At 35.9% G+C, this 21,635-nt stretch overlaps 1 protein-coding gene across 1 annotated transcript; it reads left to right on the forward strand.

Moving 5' to 3' along the window:
- Positions 1–2,139: 2,139 nt before the first annotated feature.
- On the forward strand, positions 2,140–17,250 carry ARL6 (ARF like GTPase 6; the record flags this gene model as incomplete). Its single annotated transcript, XM_082491025.1, has 7 exons — positions 2,140–2,262; positions 4,749–4,810; positions 6,721–6,789; positions 9,159–9,253; positions 13,066–13,195; positions 14,624–14,679; positions 17,225–17,250. The coding sequence occupies 7 exons, from the start codon at positions 2,140–2,142 to the stop codon at positions 17,248–17,250; spliced, it is 561 nt and encodes a 186-aa protein (XP_082347151.1).
- Positions 17,251–21,635: the final 4,385 nt, after the last annotated feature.

The following is a 21,635-nucleotide window of genomic DNA, read 5'->3' on the forward strand; positions in this document are numbered from 1 at the left end:
TGATAATTTGGAGTTGCGGTGTCTTGCTTAGCACTGGAGAGAGGTGGCTATCCCTGGTCTCTCTGGGGAGTGTTCGCAGAGCTGTGCCGCTCACCTGGCTCTGCCTCCTGGCAGCAAACCACTGCTGCTCGAAATGCCTTACATGACTGGTTTATCTTCAGGAGTTTTGCAGTCTGATTAGTCACAACAAATGTTAATCGCTGATGTCTCAGACAGGCTTACAGTCCTTGATAAAGGTTTATGGTGTTTGATAACAAGCTCTTGGACCAAACTCTGTCTTAAATAATTTTAGGATATGTCTAAAGTATGCTATATAGTGTTGTATGCTAAATACCAGCTGGCAAGAAAAAGAACCTGTGCCAGCTGTAGCTGCTGTGAGTCTTCACAGCTGAGGAAAAGAATGGGAGAAAAGGGGCAGGGCAAGAAGTCAAGGGTACACTTTTCCTGGTTGTATTGTTAAATAATGGCTTTGCCAAATGTTATGAAAAACTCCTAGAAAAAATGGCTATAATTAAAATGTTGCTAGGAACTGTTGTCAAAGACTGTGTAGTTAGGGTTTGGGTTTAAAAGTGAAGCCCCAGAAGTACCTCTTAAGTGCTTTCATTTTATCCTTTTCCATTTTAAGTGTACCAGCAAGGTATTTTTTTGGACCTTATCATCCAGAATATATAGATAAGGCTCTCGACTGGACTAGGAAGTAATGTGTTTTGGAGCAGGTTTTTTTTCAGGTTAATTTGATAATAAACAGTAAGCTTTAATCTGCTTTCAGAGTTGTATGTATGTTAAAGGAGTGGGGCATAAAACAGGGATTTAGAAGAAAAATCATGACCTTTTTTCCTTGAGGGAATTACTTTAACTAATGTTAGGTTTGTTTAATCTGGTGACAACTGTGTGTAGCTGTTACACACATAGCCACTCTGTAGATCACTACTAGTCATAAATCAAAGTGCACTAGGTAAAGTTTTAAAAAGGATCTGTATTAAAAACAGATAAAATCATACTGTAAGCAAAGGTGATGGCTTACATGACTTTATAAATTCGAAGATTTTAAAATTTCTATGAAAATGCAGTTAATCATAATTTTGTAATCAGTTAGCTAAGAAGTGAGGCCAAATACTTGTCACTGATGTTTTTTCCTCTTCCTCCTCCTGCCATGATTTTCTGGGGTAATTAAGATTGCAATCTGAGTTGTCCAGTGCTGTCTGGCTTTTTTTATTATTAAGATTAAAAACAACCTTCACCACTCCATAAAATTCCTCTGGCATTAATTAAATGCTTTATTATTGAATGCGTCACAAATATTTCAGATGTCTGATTGCTGAAATTATTCTTAGTGGAATTCATTCGGGATAGAAGAGTTACTCTCTTTGTAAAATATGTTCAGCCAGGCATGATGTAAGCTCCTTCAAATGCTACTGCCAGGTAACTTCAATCAGTGTCTGGGCAGGAGTAGGAGTTTGGCATCTACCTGAGGTGTGGGTGAATGTTATGGTGTCTGGCTTCATGTCTGTTGGATCTATTAGAATCAGTTTCTATTTGTAGTGAATGAGTTCCTAATTTATACATGTTAATATCAGCAAAGCCTGTTACAATTAGAGTTTGAATTGAATTGACAGAGGGTACTTTATTTACTTCAGGGTTCAGTAAATTACATAGCAGGTGCTGAAAAAAGGCAATATTGGTTTGCTTTGTTTTCTACATTATGATAACTGACTGGACTACTGACAATTTGAAGTGAGAAGCAATGGTCTTCCTCTTTTTTCAGTTTGGTGAAAGATAAGGAGGCATTGCAGTTGTGATTCTATTTGGACTCCTCAAAATGACAGCAATATTGCTACCCAGTGAATCAAGGACATTGGCTGTTTATAGCCCTGTCTATATAACGCAATCTACTTTTGTATCAAGGCTTCTTCGCTATAATCAGCTTACACTCCATTTGCTTAGTATACAAAGCAAACCTGCTGTGACAGTGTTTGTATAGTGTCTTATTCACACTGTCCTTTTAAAAGTTTAAGGACTGCTTAGCCACATGCCCACCTGCTGTGCTAGCACTGCTGTACATGTAACGGTTTTCCAACAGCTATTTCCTTCCCCGATTTTCTGAACAACAGGTGATCCCTGTGTATTTGAGCCAGAATTATGGGATTGTTTGACAAGCTAGCGGGATGGCTTGGGCTGAAGAAAAAGGAGGTTCATGTTTTGTGCCTTGGATTGGACAATAGCGGCAAAACAACGATCATAAATAAACTTAAACCTTCAAATGTAAGTAGCCTGCTTAGTTCACTGTTGATATTTTTACTGCAGAGTTGATGCTTTTTTAAACTGTTTTTGCATGCTGTTATACTAAATGTGACCGTGGAAAAGATGTGAAGAGTTTTTTTTATTTTGTACAGTGAAACAAGTATATATTTTAAGAGTTTCCAGCCAAATAAAACTAAATGTAAGCATCCACGTGCATATTATGAAAACACATCCCAAAAGACCACTGTTAATGTGGCATGTTTTTTCTAAGATCACCCAATAAGGAAGGGTTTATGATGGCTGAAATCAGGATCTGAAACAGTTTTCTTAAGTCACTTAAATAATTGCTACAGGTTTGCAATTACGAGTGATGTGTTGAACATTTGGGATTAATACAGTTGTATAACAACTTGTACTCATCTACGTTTATCATGTTTATTTTAATCTCTTCCTGAGAAATAAGAAGTATATAATAAAACAGGAAATAATGAGAAAATGCACATTTAATGGTGACTTCAGCATTTTTAAAGCCGAATAGCTTTCAAAATAAGTAGCATTTATACTTGCAGTTCATCTATCCAGTGAAAAGTGGTTTTCAGGCCACTAAGAGTGCCTAGGATTCTGAGCAAAATTTAAAGTAGGATTACCTTGGTCCTAGGTGTGTTTATAGAATGGAAATAAGTGGATTTTGGTAGGAATGTTCAAAGCCAGGTTTGGGCATCTTGGTTATATGCATCTGGGAAACCATGATTTCTGCTGTTTACATCAAGACACAGCTTTTGGTTTTTAACTTCCATTGAATTTTTCCTGAAGAGTACCACCGGACACTGTTTGAAAAATGTAACATGATAAAAAGTCAGCTAGTCTTTCTAGCATTCCTAGCAATTATTCTTCCACTGAAAATTAAATAGATTTATAAACAAAGACTATAAACTGCTTTCTACCTGCTGCTGATCATTTGGGGGAAATGCTACAATTTGTACCAGGCAAATGATATATTTATGTAATTTTTGAGACCTTCATTGTAGCAGGGGTTTTATGTCATGCCTTAAGCAGTAAACCATTCCTAACTGGAGTTGAACACGGACTTTAAGATTTATCACAATAATAGGTATTAGAGAAGGTCCCAAGGGAATTACACAAGTAGAATAAATAGAATTTGCTTTACTGTAAACTGTGTAATGAGAATTTATTTCTGAATGTTTTAATTTAATGTGAGGAGGGTTGCTTTGCATACAACTTGTGTAAGTCCTATCCTTGCAAGATATGACAAATTCTCTAATGTGCAACAAATGTTATTAGATCAAACGATGAAATTATTTATTTTTAGTAAGTTCAATGGACAAATGATTTTGAGCTCTGGATCAACCCAGAATTCTTAAGAACTGCTACTTTGCCCTATGAGCAATATATTAGTTGTCTTGCAAATACAGATGTTTCTCTGTCTGTTTGCAGTTGTTTCTTCTGGGCCTGATACATACATTTCAAATAAATGTTAAAGAAATAACACCTCTACTACTCTGCACAAATTTTCCCTTGTTGACAGGAGCTGTTGACTAAACTGTTCATGATGGTGGAATGCCATTTCATAATGAAGCTGCAGGTGAACAAGCTAAGCTTGCTTCAGTTGTATGCGAGGAATCAACTGCTTATAGATCATGTTTTTAATAAGGGGCTCTAGAAAGTCTGTAAAAGGATTGCATGTCACTTTCTCAGACAGCTCTGTAATCTTAAGGGATGTGACCAAAAGAAATCCATGCTCAGTATTGATGCTTCTTAAAGGAACTATTCTGTTGTACCAACTTAGCTGATAGGTTGCTTGGCTACTTCAGCAGTAAACCTGGTTATCAGACAGATCTATTAATAATGCTTTATGTTTGGGCCATTCCTCTGTGGTAAATGGTGATTTCTTCCAGTGGTCTGCTAGTTTGAATAGAAATATGGTTAGGCCATTGTGTAATGTCTGCTGTGTAATTCCCAATATCAAGTAGACTCCTCCAGACTGTTGACAGAAGTTGGGAGTATGGCCAATCCAATATCTTGATGGAAGCATAGGCTCTTTTATTTAAGAGGTTTGGGGTATTGTGCAAACTTGTTTGGGTTGACATTGTGATTTCCAAAGTGCACAATTATTGTGAACTTTGATCTCAGAAGCTGTTATCTTCCATGTTAACCTATCTCCTATTTATTTCATAGGTAATATTCACACATATGTGTAGACACAGACTAATGTAAGGGGTGAAATCTCACTCTTAATGCTAAAATGTCTTCAATTTCAATGCTCTTGTCCAATAGCATACACTGTATTTCCTAGAAAATAAAAAACCTTGATTTTTTAATTACTGTACTTTTCTGGGAACTTTATATTAAAAAAGTTTCTTGATTTGTAGAAAGTTTTTATATTGCACAGTTTGGGGAAAAATAGTCTGTAATGTATTCATGTTTCAATTATATTTATTTACGTTCTGTAACTTGGTTTTAAAATTTGTACTTTCTTTCCTTTAAAGGCTCAAACTCAGGACATCGTTCCAACAATAGGATTCAGTATAGAGAAATTCAAGACATCGAGGTAGTAGTTTCTTTCATTTTCTCCATTTAGCATTAGTAATTAATAAGCAATAGTTAGACTTCATTACCTTTTTCAGCAGGATGTAACGGAGTATAATGTGTGGTGGAGTCCTAATCATGATCCAAGACTGACAGTGTTAGAATATAATGTATGTTTTGTGCTGTTATAAAACTGTGTGTGTGTTTAAAAATAAACAAAAAAAAAAAGTGTATAAGCATCTGATTTCTGTCTGTTAAGAATTTCACAATAGGGCACTGTTACAGACTTGAGAAGAGACAGCTGCTTACATGGTAACCTATATTTCATTAAGCACTCTCACTGGAGGGACTCTGCGGACATTGCAATCTAATCTCATTAAATGAAAAATGGTCGCTACAGCATTAGCAATGTAAAGATGGCACAGCCAAAGGTGAGGAAAAGGAGGAAGAAATCACTGGTTAAATGAGGGCTAAGATTTAGAGAAGAAATGTCGTGAGACAAATATACTTCAAGCGGGTAACATTAGATGTTATTTTGGTTAGAATCATAGAATGGTTTAGGTTGGAAGGGACCTCAAAGATCATCTAGTTCCACCCCCCCTGCCATGGGCAGGGACGCCTCCCACTAGACCAGGTTGTTCAAAGCCCCATCCAACCTAGCCTTGAACACTTCCAGGGATGGGACCTCCAGACTTCCCTGAGAAGTTATTCTGCAACATTCACACTGTATTTTTAATGGGTGCCATCAGTCTTCAAACCAAGCAGCATGCCCCTGTGGACGAGAGATCTGCAAGATAATTGTTTATTCCTTGAGCTGATGTATGGGATTGATATCTTTCGTATTTTTATAGGAAGCTCAGCAACCGTATTCTGTCTCAGTAAAGTATATAAGACAGGTTTGAGGTTTTCCTGTGTGAGAATGTAAATCGATTTTTATTGCTTTCCTTATTCTGATCCTGTAGTAGGAGAGATGACCTGCAACTACACTATGTAGAATGATTAAAAAATAAAACCCAACCCCAAACAAACCCACAACTCACCCCCACCCCAAAACTTCATTAATCTAATATTACAATCAAAACATTGTTTTGGGGTTGCTAATAACTTTATAAGTGGCAAGGCATACCTAGTCTAGAATCAGATGATGTCTGGATATAGAGAGGAAAGGGTGCTTGGAGAGCTTCCTTTTCTAAACTTGCTCATTTTGGTGTGGCGTCCACTCAGGGAGCTATTTGGGACTATCCAAAACAGGAGAGCCTAATACTGAATTCAGTGTTGCCTCTGTAGACATTTCAGGAGTGGATCAGAACTTTTTGTAATGTTCTTTATGTTGACGTGCTGGATTTAGTGTTTGGGTGAAATCTCGAAGTTGCAAAGACTGCCCATTGTAACTTGATCACCTGAGATAACCTGTTATTACCAGAATGTGCTTTTATTTTTTTTTTTCCTGAAGGTGGAATTTTTAATTTTTTTTTTAACAAGCCTTTTATTTTGCATGCAGAAGCCTTTGGATGCTACTGGTACCTGTCTAGGGACAGAATTTAAGACAGGCTATGGATTTTAAGTCATGGCTCACCTAAATTTCATTTACTCATCGTTATAAAAAATATTTGATACTAACATAATAAAAAGAGAGGCTGAATGGGAGCTTATTTTGTATTTGATGTAACTTTTTGTAATTGGTTTCATTCTTTTCATTCAGAGAATAAAAAAACACGTTTTCCGTTGTGAAATATTTCTATAATAAGATCGCAAAACCAGGTAGGATAGTTTGAAGGCAGATAGAGTAATCAGAGTTCTTTTGGGAATCTTTCTCAGCTGATCAGGATTCAAGTTGACCTGCCTTTTCTTCTGTCAGGGTAGCAAAGAAAATAGTTTGGGTTTCAGTTTTGTTCATTGTTTTTGTGCCTCATACACTTCTTTTCTTTGCAGTTTGTCTTTCACAGTGTTTGATATGTCAGGTCAAGGCAGATACAGAAACCTCTGGGAACATTACTACAAGTAAGCCTGTCATTTATTTTAAAGCATTGCTGTTCATATTAGCTATAGTGTATGGTATTTAAACAGAAGTATGATAATATCTAGTGGTTAGAAATGATTCAGAGAAGACTTAAACCTGGTATTTGACAGAAGGTCATTCTGGATAAATACCAGTTTTCTTTCTCTTCTAAATAAATGAAAATTTTTATACGCTGTTAGACAGCATTCTTTTGGGGTCATCTTATTGCCTCAAAGATTGGGGGAGCATACTAGAGATGGGATTTAAATGTTGAAACCAGACAAAAAAACCAATCTTGTAAGAAAGGACCAAGATGAGTTAGGATTCCTATTTTTCTGTTCTTCTGTAGGTAAGTGACTTAAGACCCAAAAGATGTTGGCTGAGGTGAAGGAAATCAACCTCAGCGAATGAGACATATGTAACTAAGAACTTGACCAAGAATTCTCAGATGTTATTTATTAAGCAGGATATTCACTGTACTTTATAACACTATGGTATTGCCTTGTTGGTAATAGACACTATTTTCTGGTTTTCTAACTTCTAATGAAACTTGAATCTTCATTTATGTTGTCTCATTGTTATTCTGTTATAACTGATGCTGATCTTAATAAGGTGAACAGTAGTAAACCACACATAAATAGCTTGGAGAAACAGAACTGATAAATTCTGATTATTGATTAAATACTAATATTTAATGTAATAGACCTTAAAATTTTATTTAATTGAGGATTAACACTTCATTTCCTTTCTGTCCAAAATGTGTTAGCAATTTGAAAACTTGTTGTGTGGGTAGATCTTCATTGTTCAAGAGTGTTAGATCTATGTTTCCCAAAACTCTTGCATTTCAGTATCTGATGCCCTTAGGCTGCTCTTAAAATGCTAGCTGAGTGTTTCATAAGCAAATAATTTTTCTGACTGCCATATTTAATGCATCCCTTGTGGGGCATAAACTGCTTTTTCCATCTAAACAGTAAGGTAGTTTGTTGGCTCACAGTGAACTGTGCTCTTGTGTCCACCTCTGTTCCTGATCCAGTGCAGTAGTCACATATTTAAGATTAACTTCTGAGAATAATATAAAAATAGTAATGTGCTGTTCAGTTTATGAAGTTAAGCAAGATTTAATTTTGCAAGAATTGCAAAATGGCAGTCAAATCTGATCAAGTATCTGTGTCTAAGTAGTTATTTTGGAGTACTTGAAGCTTGCTCTTTTCTTCAATTTGGCTTGAAACTATCTTCTAGGATGTCCTCAAAGTAAACTTGTCTTAGATATATGTAAACTCATGTTGTGTCCTTATTACTGTTAATTGTTTGTGAAGTTATTTTTGGTAGTAAATACATGCTAGCACTCTGATTCCTCTAGAAAAATAGTGTACACTCATAAAAATTACTTAGGCATTCTCAGCTAATATGCAAAAGAGTTATTTTCTGTTTAAGTTCTTCTGTACTCCAGAAAAGAATTAACTTTCTCATACAATCTTAGGCTGGTCAAGTTATTTCTCTTTTTCAGTAGGTTTAGGACTGTTTCTTATCAAAATACAAAGGTAGATGGTGCTGGGGCATGAAGAATCCATAATGGTGTCTCAGAGAAATGTAAAACGAAGAAGTGAATATTATATTAAAATGTAAATTAAAAATACTTTTTGTGGGTGTTTAACTGTTCATCTGAATTGGTCAGACTTTATTTTGCTTTCAAATAAATTTCAGTGAATGGAACATCAAGTCATAAAATATCAGTAATATATTGAAATAATGAGTTGAATAGCATGTATATATGTTGTGGCTGTGGTCATATTGCCAGCAAAATGTCTTAATGATTTGAAATAGTTGAAAGTTTTTACCTGTTATTCAAAACAAAAGAAAGATCCTGTTTATGCAGACTTTTGTAAAAGTTAAATTAATCTGCATATACCTAGTTGTTAAAGAGCCGTGGACACACAGTTTTTTCTAAAAGGGTGATTGTTCTTTCTCTAAATAAACTTTAGTGTAGGAAATAAAGAATTTCTACAAAAACCTGTCTTGATTTTCTTTGTTTTTCTGACCATGCTGTCAGAATGTCAGTTGGTTACATTTTCAGAGTTCATTTTTCAGCCTCAGTAGTGAAATCAAGCTTTTCTGATGCGTCTGTGTAGACTGAACCTCATATGAGTCACGCAGCTAACAACCTCATGTCTCAAAAAAATTATGCAGGTTACCAAAAGGTTGAATTTCAGAAATGGGACTAGATTCAAATGTTCATGGTAGATAACAACAACAAAAATGAGAGAGAAAAAAAATCAGGTTTGTTTGCTTTTTTTGGTGTTTCTTCTGAAGCCTGTTCTTACAGTTTAAGAGAACCTATAATTTGCCTCTTTGCTCTTTTTATGTTATGCAGAGAAGGCCAAGCCATTATTTTTGTCATTGATAGCAGTGACAAATTAAGAATGGTTGTGGCCAAAGAAGAACTTGACACCCTTCTGAATCATCCAGGTGAGGAGGCTTTTTTCCCCTTCTGTCTCCATATTTGTTACATTGTCTTAAGAAAAGACCTTATCTGACACATTCTGCATTCTGAGTATTTCACAAATATTTTAGCCATTCATGAACACTAGAACAGTAATAGTCTTCAAGTTTGGGGTTTTTTTATACCTGTTTACATTTACAAACTGGTCATACTTCAGTTGGCTACGCTGAGTTCGATTAGTCTCTTATTAATCAATATAGATCAAAAGTTGTGTTGTTTTGAGGAAGAATAGACTTTGACACTTTGGAAGCTGGAGAGCCTGTATGTGATGAAGAACACATACAAAAAAGTATCTCCCTGTCTGGATTTTTCCATGAAGACAGCTAATTTCTTTAATGTAACATCTAATTACTTTTTTTCATCGTCATTATCTTTTTTTTTTTTTTTTTAATTATGCTTTAGCCAGAAATAAGGATGGATAATTATACCAGTCAGTTTCAGTTGCCTATAAAAGGATACATGGGATGGAAAAGGATATGAGAGGATTCATGATTGGGGAGGTTGATTTTAGGAGGTTGGTTGGTTTGTTTTGTTTTTTTTTACATGAGACTAAACTTTTTTAATTAAGTTCTGAGATTGGTCAGTTCTCCACTGCTTCACCCTTCCATATAGCCAATGCTAGTGGAATGTTTCTGTAAGCAATATGCAATTTTGACTTTCAGCACTTTACATAGTCGCTCTGACTGACCAGATCATAAAACTACATGCAGGAAATATAAAAGTGAAATAATCCTGTAATTTCTTATTTATTTATTAAGCTGTTAGAGCCTTAACTTGTGGGGTTACCATGCTGAAAGTAAGAAAGAAGAAGCTGGCTTGCGTTTTTAACCAAGAAAAGTAGTATGTGATAGGGGCAATTATGTTACTGTGATTTTATTTTCCATGAAGACTGCATATAATACCTTAGTTCATCAATGGAGGTGCTGTAGCTGAGTATGTGGGAGCTGAGTGGGCCCTCTTAACTTCGTGTTCAAGGGTATGGGCTACTTCAAATACCAACCCTGAAAAGACAGTCTTGCAGAGGTCAAAGGGGAGGATGAGGTGAACCAAAGGCTGCAGGTGGATTATGTACCAAAGCAGGTATTAACCACAGTGATAAAAGGTAATTCTGTTCATAAAATGGAAATGACATAGGACTAAGGGTGGGAGGTAAAGACTGTGGTAATAAGTTACTGGTTTATTACAAGGCAGAAGAGTGAAAATGTTAAGACTAAGAAGATGCAAGCTTAGGTGAGGCTTTTCATTTAGGCATTAATAGGTTATTAATGCTGACCTAGCAGGTTAGTGCTGTTCAGTTGTTGATGTGTTTGTGTCTTCTAGTTCTGAAAGACCATCTCTATGGCCACCTAGTACTTTCCCTAGAACCCAGAGAGGGCAGTTTAGTATTTCTGCCTTGGAGCAGCTCAGCTCAAATGCAGCAACAGTGTTTCTGTTTTATCATTTTGGATTTTGATAAGTTACATCTAAGAGGATCAAAGAGAAAAAAAACATTCTTCTAGTAGTAATTTTTGATAAAAGTAGCTGTTAACTGAATCAATATATAACTGGTTTACTATATCAATATTTTTATTTGTATTACTGTTCTGCTTTTCTTCCTGCGTACCCTACTTTCTCCCCATCTATGCTTCTGCCTCTGTGAACCTCCAGGAGGCGTTTAAATTTACATGTTTACTTAAGGTTTAAATGTATGCAGACTAACAACCTTGAATCCATTCCTGTCTCTGAAAATCTGAGCAATCCTTCAGTAAAACAGTTTCCTCTCTTTTTGCCAGACTTTGCCTGAGGTTGTCAGGTGAAAGGGAGTGTGTACTGTGAAGCATTAACGGGGTGAGAAGTTGTACAAGCTGGGACTGTTTTGTGAATCAGAACTATAAATTATTTTTACTTACATAAGTGGACAATGCACTCTACAAATAATAGCTTCTTTAATGATCATTGTTACCAGATTATTTTTTTTAATCCAACTTCCTTCTTCAGCATTTTGCATGATGGTAGTCTGTAAATTACTTGTTTTAGATATTGACTCTTGGGTCACTTGACCTCCAGCACATGCTTCTAAAATAAACTGAAGTTTCTCTAACTTTGAAATTCTTTGCATAAAATTATACATCACACATCTAGTGTCTGGGCTTTTTTTAATGTATTAACTCATAACAACTTGTAACTAGAAAATGTTAGCTTTCCATTAATAACTGTAAAAAGTGTGAGGGCTTAATACTGCATAATAAGAAATGATGTCATAAGGTAGGAAATAATGTAAATTTCTGCAACTACCACTTTATTTAACAAACATCTTTAAGTGTACATTTATGAGCTTATGTGAGTAGGTTGTGCCCCTTTTTAATTGCTTTAAAAAAACCACTGAAAATTCCTTAAGTTGGCTATTTGCATATGCGATGTTAACTAATTTGTGATTTTAATTTATCCATAACCTTCAGCCTGGGGGTATGAAGGTTCATTTAATTATACTATAGATGAATGTAGTAGTTTCAATCAGGAGACACAAAAGCCGTTCAACTATGGAATCAAAATAGAGATTTAATGATACTCTGTGCTTGTATTTTGAGGCCTTTTATTTGTGTTAGAGGATATCAGAGGAAAAAATGGCTCCAGATACGGTAAGTAGTTGTGAAAATTGTCAGTGTTTTGGTCAGCACTCATGGTCTCTGAGTGCGGGTAGATAGTGTTATCTCTACTGATTTTGTGGAAAGGTTCAGTAGGCAGTTTGAAAAGGACGTATTTAGGAAGGTTCAAACCAGTTCAGTATTGATAGTTTGTTGGGGTTGGTTTTTTTGCTTTGTCCCCTCCCAGCAGGGGCAGCTGGCTTATGTTTGAATTTTTTAAATAAATCCTTAGCTTGTTTTCTCTGTGAAATAACCTTTTCTTTTTACTATTTTAAAAAGAGCCTGTATAGCAATTTTCACCGGGGGTGGGTGGGGTGTTAAGTTCTTGTCCCATTAAGAATTGGTTGATAGAGCCAAATCTAGATTTTTGTCTAATCTTGTAATTCATCTTTTGTTTAAATAATGTGAAAAAATCTTATAGTTAGTCTTGGTGCGGGTAATTTTTTGGCAGTTTTACATCTGTCAGGTTGAAGAGGGTATACTTTGTGTCTTTCCAATGACTCTCTAGTCTTTTGTGGTAATCAGCAAGGCTTATGCTTTTGAATGTCTAAATATCCTAGAAATTGTCAGTGTACTTGGTTTGGTCTGTAGTTCTCACTGCTAGCTGAGAAGAGCTTCTGGAAAAGAAGTCCCTGTTCAAGTGAAGGTAGGATAAGGGATGTCCAGACGTGCATTTTTGTCCTATTTTATAAATTTCATGAAGTCATGAATGTTCTCCAGGATGCTGAAGGATAATTCAGACTACCCTTATGCAACTATTTTTGTGAGGTTATGAATGAACACAAATCATTTTTCTGTCCATTTTACACATCCAGTCCTCACTAAGTAGAGACATGTAGCATTTGTAGGCAGTTCTTTGATCTCCTTTTCTTCAGCTTCACCGGCAATTTATACCTACAGCTTTAAATGTATGTATAAGGTAGGGGGAGAGGGGGGAAAGATCCCAAAACCTGCCTGAAAGTTTGTGAGTGTTCTTGAAGCATGCATCAGAGGCCATGTGACCCAACAGTGTGCATCTTGGTAGGATACAAACTTAAGAAAATTGCAGTTACAGGTGAGCAAAATATCTTCTTGTATTGTTTGTAGCTTAATACTTGTAGAGATTAGTAAGTGTTCCATAATGTCATGATAGTTCTATTTCTGCTTATGCCTAGATATTAAGCACCGTCGACTGCCTATTCTCTTCTTTGCTAACAAGATGGACCTCAGGGACGCAATATCATCTGTGAAAGTATCTCAGTTACTGTCATTAGAAAACATCAAAGACAAGCCCTGGCATATCTGGTAAATTGCCTTGTCTACCCTTAATTGGTATTACTTTGTACATTGATATTTTAGCGCTCTCATGCCACTCAGCGTTATTTAACATAAATTAAACCAACCAGATAAAATGCTCTGCTGCTACATGTGGAAACAGTAGTAATATTACAATACTTGCTATGAAACTTGTTTTAAAGGCACACTGCATTTATGACTATGTCTTGAAAATTTTCACAATAGAACTGTTACCCAAGTAAGGAAATGGAAGACTTTCAGTGAAATCAGAAGGCAGTGTTCTTATCAGAATAGCTGCTATTATTTTTTGCTGGGAAATTGAGTAGAATTATTATTAGAGTGCTGCTGCTAGTTTGTCTTGTAGGTTCCAGAATATCAACAATAAAACCTTTGAGTTTGTTTTTTCTACTCCGCAGATGCTTTAGTAAACTACTGTTGAAAGGTCATTTGGTACGCTGTTCTCACTTGAATTCAGAGGGATGCTGTATGCGTTGTACCATGTAAAGTTTGAGGGTTTTTTTTAGTTGTAGGAGCTAGTATCTTTTCTTTCTGAAGGATGTAAGCTTTCATATAAATAGAAGGATTTTGTGTCAGTGTTGACGAGGAAAAAACATTTTATCAGAAATGTTTTATAGAAGTTAAGATTTCTGTCTTATTAAAGTACTCGGATATTATAAATTAAAGTGCTAAATGCTAAATTTTCAGCTAAATGCTGCTGAAAACTACAATTTTCACTTTAGACCCTTCCATATTAAACTTGATTACCTGGGCATTGTTTTTGGATCACTGCTTTTTGTCTCAGAAATTACACTGATGAATTCCCAAGCTCTTTGGAAGATAATTTTATAGCTAACCACAATAACAGTCCAGATTCACTGCTGTGTTAGTTTTCATAAGCTGCAGAATGAGAAGCCTTTGAACAGTTATACTCCTGTGATTCAAAGGGTAGATTTATGCTTTCTTGGTGTAGCTTAACATATATTAACAGACACTCCTAGGGTTGCTGCTACAATGAAGTGTGTACGCACTGTACTTTCTTCCTCCAATACTCCAACATCGTCACTGTGTATAGGAACTGTGTGGGAGGAGGAAAGGTGCTTCTTCATTGCTGTTGTTGTAGGTATAAATATATTTTATAGCATAGTCTGAAGAGGGAGTTACCTAAGTGGAGGTGCTGCTGAACAATGTGGCTGCCTTGTGTGGGAGCCCCTCGTGTTCTAGAAGCAATTCCTCTGCCTTGAAACTGGAATTAAAATAGCTCATGTCTTGAAATGGTGTTTCTGTATTGGTAATGTACTCTAGAATACATCATTTGGGAAGCAGCCTTCAAGTAAACGGTACTTGATGCTACTTTGCAACTATGTAAATTGCAAGTATGGTGATGACTCCACTAAAACTGGTTTTTACGATGTTTTTGTAATTTGATTTGTTTTTCAGTGCCAGTGATGCTCTAAAAGGAGAAGGATTGCAAGAGGGAGTGGATTGGCTCCAAGGTATATCATACATAATACTTTTGCTCTATTTTCAGTCTGTTAAACTTTTTCATTTTGTAAGTTTTTTTCTTTATTATTTCCTTTGTTTTCTTTCTGTCCACTTCTGCTGTCAGACCAAATAACACAGTAAGTACTGATGCTCTATCTCATATTTGCCTTTCTTTTACCTCCTTAACATGCACAAAAGATCATGTCAGTTTCTCTGACAAAAGTGTGTCCTGTGAAATATTAATGCATATTCTTGCAAACAGTGTAACATTTTCCTGTAAACAATACTAATACCAAGTGCTCCTGCACTTCAAATTATTATTGTGGTAGTTCAATTTGTTCTTTAATTTATTCTTACTGGCCTGTCCCAGTTTTACCTAACTTAAGTATCAGGAAATCATGAATAAGCAGGCTAGAAAAATAAGCAAAGTATACAGACAAATACACTGGTTTTGATTATTCGACTTCAGCTCTTTAATCTAGAGCCAAAATAAGAACAGCTTACATTATAATGATCGCAGCATATGCAGACACTTGTAACTACATAGAAAATAGCAGATCCAGCTTAGATAATGTATTTCATACATGTTTTTAATTACAAACTCGGTATAGATTCTTTGTATCCTTCTGTTGCATGTCTGGTCTCTTGTCCTCCTGCATACTGCTAAAGGTATAGAATAGTGAAGTGTGGTATTGTTTTGTTAGACTCATTCTAATTTTAGTTCCCTAATTTGTGTTGCTTACATTGTGAGGGAGTGTACTAGGTAGTGTAGCATGATCTGAATCTGCAAGACGGACAGTCTCTCTGTACCGGCCTGTTCTGTGCTCTGGCAGCCGCCAGATGTCAGCAGTGCTCCAGAGTCAGTGCCACTAAACTCATGTCCTTCAAAATGCAGCTAAGTAACATCCAGCAGTGCCCCGATTTAACAGATCTCCACTTATCTGTGGATACCAGACTGTCATCTACTTAGAATCCTTACTGCTAATTAGAAAGAGATTATTTATTTTATTGTGTTATTATAGAATACAGAAACATTTGGTCATGTTTTTAGAGGAAGGGATAGTAGTCAAAAATTTGTCTTTAAAAAGAGATTTACTACCCTACAGAAGAAAAGTGATGCATCTTCCACCATCCTATCATAGAAGCAGATTCAAGATCACATACTTCTTCCTAGTTTCAGGCATAGTTCTGATTTTTGTAATGTTTTCCTGTGATTTTTTTGCTTATCTTTGAGGAACCTTCTAAGTTTCGAAACTTTGACTTGATGGTTTTGTACATACCTTCAAGCTACTTAGAGGGATCTCAAATGCTTGTCTAAATATTTTCTGCCAAAATATTTAAGTTGTACATGTAGATTTTTAAGCACAGTAAGCAGGTGCTTCTGCTGTCACTCACTCATGTAGCTCTTTGTAGCTATTCATATCTCGTGGATTGTTAAACTTAATTTTCTGAGCTGAAATTCTTCATTCATGGTCTTTATCTAAAAGAATTTCCTTTAACTCCCTGGCTCAGTGTTCTCAGAAGCTTAAGAGGGGTTGGGTTTAAACTGTATTGTTGCCTAAGCACGTGCAGTTTGGCAAATACTTTTAATGGATGAAGGCTTTGATATTTCAAGAAAAATTTTTACTATGATTCTTCTGCTCATTCCTAGAGCACTGGTGGGAAAAATCTTGAACAACTCTTAAGTTATAGTGGTCCCTAAATCACCAGCCTGTAGGTGCCATAAAATTCAGTCTAGGAAATGACATCTAGTTAATGAATGCACAGTTCTCCTTGTCAACAGCAATACTTTCCTTAGTTACCTTTTGCAGACTGATTACAGATGTAGTTCACAGATTTGGGGAGTCAGGGGCAGGAGGTTTTCCCTTTTTTCCCTATTGAAGGCTGGGTTTGCATATTTCCCCATTTTGTATTGCAACCAACAAGTCTTCAGTATAGTAAAACTAACCTGTCTCATAACAGTCTGAACCCAGCTCACGTTCCCTATTAGTGGGGACAATTGTGCCAATTTCCACATTTTGTAATGGGGATGCAGTAGGTTTATGCTAACTAAGGCAATGTTTAAAGTGAATTTAGAAGTGGCAATCAGGCAGCAGTATGGAGAAGTGTGGCTACTGACAGCAAAGAAGTTTTTCATGCGAGTTATGCAAAACCAAACTTTAAATCACTTGCTGTTGGGGAGTTAGTTCACATGTAGTTATGTGGAAGCTGAAAGGTGTACAAGGAATTGAAATGCATACTTCATAACTTCCAGGCCTTATTCTCATCAAAGTTTCCTTATAAGCCTGAAAAAGATAAAAATTAAATTATGTGGAAGAGTCTTCCTGTTTAATTAGCAACATTCAGGGGAAACAACGTGGCTGTGGAAGAATTTCAGAAGTAGATGAGAGAGCAATTTGAAAACAACTCTAACAGCGTTGTCCTCCATTCTTGTAACTACACCAAAACATATATAGTTCTGTAAGCTGGACATACTGGGTTATATTTTCAAAAACCAAAATACAGCAAGAATTCATTTTATTGGTGATAAGACCAGCTGTTTCTTTTTATTAACAGATCAGATCCAAGCAATGAAGACATGAGAGACAAATAAAAGATGTATGGCGTTCTCTTACAAACTTTTTCAGTAGTTGTGCAAGTTCCTTGGAAAGGAAGAATGATTTAAAGAAAATGAACGGTTCACCTAAAATATACTGTGTTGATTTATTTCCTCATAGTATCTCTTCCAGCAAAACTGAATGTAGACAACATAGCACCTCAGGTATGCACAACAATGAATTAAATTGAATCTTGTGACTGGAGAGCATATTTTTAAAAAAGATTTGTGCTAACAATAAACATCTGCATTCATTTGAGTTTTAGGTGATAATTAGCCATCAGGAAATGCCCCTCTGTTTTTTGGGGGGAAGCCTTTTGACCAAATGGGAATATTTATTTTCCTTCAGCATTTCCTAAAATACTGCTGCATGAGATGCCTACTGATTTTAGGTGCCCATTTGTAGGTATTTCTGCAATTTTTTATTGTAAAATTTGATGTTGGGTTTTTAGTAACCATCTATAACAGGCTTCTAGAATATTTTGATTTAAGATGCAAGGATTCAAATATTCACTGTATTTGTTATAGATGATTGCAGATGTTTTTAAGAAACCACTTTTAATTATATGTTATGAATTGTTTTTGTTATATGCTATGGTTATGTTTGCATTCCCCCTCAATAAAACTTCAAATACACCACATTGCATATTTTGGTTTTTTAACTTAAATATGTTTGTTGATGGTCTTCACATCTTAGATTTATTTTTTTTTCCTGTTAGTTTCATTTGGAATTTGTTTGTCCCTTTTCAAATGGAAATAGCTCTGCATACTATAATAAAATGGTATCTTTTGCCAAGCTTTTTTTGATTTGCATATATTTGTTACACTTTCTAATAAACTAGACTGCTCTTCCAGATATTTAAGGAGCATATGGTTGAAAGTTATATTTTGAAAACAGAGTTAAGGGACAGTTCACTAGTTTACTAGATCATTAATATGAAATGTGTCTTATACTTCTGTTGTGTATAAAAACTGTTTTACTTTCGAGAATAATTTTTAATAAACTTTCTGACTTCAAAGATGTACCATAGGTAACAAAGTAAGACAATGCTAAGAACTTTATTTGTGTCGTGCCACCTCTTCCTCTTTAATTCCTCTTCCCCTGTCCAAGAAACAAGCAGACTGGCACCAGGAATGCTCAAGACTATATTTAACTGAGTGATTAGCTGATTCCTTTGGGAGATGTAATATGTAGGTCTTGCAAAAGCTCTCCCCCCCTCCCCCCCCCCCCCTTATTAACATATAAAACACATAAATGTTCTGTAAGCATGCCTTCTAGTACTCACTTAATAGAGGAATATTTGGAGCAAAGGCACCTGCCTGAAATGGTCAAGAGCTTCATGTACTTTCACTTCTTATTAAACAATTAATTTTAACTACCCTGCTTTGCTAGAGGGAACTAAGTCTTACTGTAAAAAAATCTTTCTTAGAGGATGCTGCAACTCTGACAGTTCAGTTTGTCATAAAAGTATTTCTTTCACATCTCTTTCTGTGACAACTTTGGCTATCTAAATAACTATACAAAATCAAATACGAAGGAGGAAAAATCATATAATTCTGAGATGTTTTTCTCTGAGTTGTGGGGCAGATAATTTCCTGATTTACTTCGCATTGTATGAAACAGTAAAAAAAAATACTTGTTGGAAGCATCTTTTGCTGAGTATAAATATTATATAATTATTTTGGTTCACTAATGTCTTATTTGAAGGAAATATTTAATTGTAAGTTGGCATTAATTTTTTTCTATCAAAGAAAATTTAAGTTCTTACATAAAATCTGTCTTTCTGACTTTCTCAAATAGTCTGGACCTTGATGGCTTTCTGATTATTTTTGTCTGTTTATGTTGGACTACACAAAGTACTATGTTTATCTTATGGATTGCTTTTACTATATTGGGAAGCTGTTTGAACCTACAGCTTTGTTCTTCCACCCACAAATATGAGGAAAGTACCCTTTTGTCTCTTACTTTTTGCTTTCTGATATGGTTAGTAAGCCCTTTTTGAAAACGACAGTTAGTTATTTCTGTCGATTATTGTTCCCCCTCTTGGTTTTTTTTTTTGTTTTGTTTTGTTTTGTGTTTTTATTCAGCAGGTCTTTCTGTTCCTTTCCTACCAGGACACCTGACTGGATGGAGACCTGATGGAAGGAGTGGGAACGGGGACAGTCCTGTTAGTGAAACATTGGATTTATTATCTTTTTCCCCCCCATTATTCCTTCAGCCATTACTTGTCTCTCACTTCTATATTTGTGATTGTTCTGTGAACATAAAACCGATGGAGGGATGCCTGCGTGTTCACCCCTCCACTCCCCCATGGTGTGCAGGCATAGGTCCGTAACATATGCAGTTGCTAAAGCCTTGAGCTGCTCTAATAAAGTTGAGTTTGGTACAAAGATTATATTTTGCACAAAAGCCTTGTACATCTGCGCGAAAAGGCTTATTTGGAGTTGTTTTCTGAGGTCCCAGTGGCTCTTGGTCTTCAATGCTATTTTCCCATTACATTTAGGATGTTAAAATAATGAAGAGTAATGAATTCTACCTGGATGCTCCAAGACAGTTTGCATGTATGTGTTCATTGCAGACAAGTTCCTTTTTTTTCTCCATGTTACTACAGGTGATTGTGTTAAGTGGGAACTTAATAGAGTGACTGAAAGACTGAGAGAGTTTGGTCTTGACACCCCACACAATGTTATGTGCTGTTGCTTCTGTGCCCTAGGCACGCTGCCCTCCTATGTATTTATGAATTTCCTTAAAGTATGCCTAGTCATGCATAAGACTGTAGCATTTTCAGCTGAAATATGAGGCAATTGTTCTCACACACAAAGTACTGCCTTTTACATCTTTTCTGCACAAGTGGGGGCTATCAGTAAATGTGTGAATCCCAATTCTTTCTAGCTTGCCTCTCTGGTACTCGGGACACAAGTCCATGGGAACTTTGTCTTTAACTTGTAGCTACTTGCAGGTATGCTGAGAGTCTGAGTGGCCTGAAGACTCCTGGGCAATTTTCTGTTAAGCAAGTGCAGTTCTAAGTGTTAGGATGTAAATGTAATGGATCCTTCTTTTAATCTCGGCCCTCTAACTATAATATGCTTGGGGTTTTTTGTTTACTAATAAGAAAGATAAGGTGCTGTGAAAGGCTAGACATAACAGCTGAGCTGTGCTACTTAGTTGTCTACAGGAAGACATTCTGATGTGGTAATGTGTGGAATGGTAATGTTGCATTTCAGTGCTTCCTTAAAACAGCTGAGCTGCTTTCTGAGACAGAGGGTTGCACATCCCTTAGAAGCTCTAACTAGGAAATAATGTTTTGTCAGTAATAAGAAATAAAATCAACATTGATTCAAAATACTTAAGCAAACACTTCGTATGCCAAGAAATACAGTTTAAGATTAAAAGTTTGGTTTTGTTTGTTTGTTTTTACTTGTTTGGGAAATCACTCTCCTTATGATTAAGTTCTGTCTTTAATTCTTTCTGGCCTGCCTTATTTCTGTTTCACAGAAATCCTTACAAATCTTGCTCCTGAACTTTCTGGTCTGCTCCTTTTAACTTTTGCTGAGTACTAGTGAAGCTTTGCAGCTCCCTTCCCTGTTGTTTCTTTTGACGAACAAAATAGGTAGTGAGAGAAGGACAGAGAAGACTGGAATAAAAAAGAAAAAAAGCAGACTACTGAGAAAGGGCTTCAACTCTCCTCTTTCAAAGCAAACTTTCCTGACCTTTCTGAAAGGTTAACTTGGTATGATATGATCTTTTTTTATTATTGCACAGCCCATACTTGATTGCTTAAATTGTAAAATACATTGTTACTATGCAAAAGTAATAATATGTGTACTAACTAATCAGAATTCAGTACTTATAGTGCTATCTTACAACAAATGCCAAGTGTTTTTAGTAATATTCTGTAACCATACTTCAGTTCTGAGGCTCTGTAGCTCCTGTCAAAGTAAGTTACGTCATGAAAGCATCTGTGTTGGTGTGAACCAGTACTTTGTAATTAATTTACCAGTGTTCAGTCAGTTGGATTGCTACTTAATTGGCTGAATATTTCTAGCCATATGAAGTTCTTGTTCTCGGAAGTACAGTGCGTATGTGATAATGTACTGTTCTCTTTCAATGGATATCAGCATCTCGCCATGTGAATCAGCCATGTTTATTTTTTCCACTTTTCTAAGCACAGCACAAAACCCACTCCCACTACCCTTTTTCAAAATCAATTCTTAAAAAGAAAGCTAGGCTGTTAATGTCTCTTGTGTACCACTAAATGTTCTTATGTTTTACAAATTCTTTATCAGAAGATCACAGAATCACGGAGTTTTCAGAGTTGGAAGGGACCTCTAGAGATCATCTAGTCCAACTCCCCTGCTAAAGCATGCAAA

The sequence above is a fragment of the Vanellus vanellus genome (assembly GCF_965231255.1).
Source record: "Vanellus vanellus genome assembly, chromosome: 1".
Lineage (NCBI taxonomy): Eukaryota > Metazoa > Chordata > Aves > Charadriiformes > Charadriidae > Vanellus > Vanellus vanellus.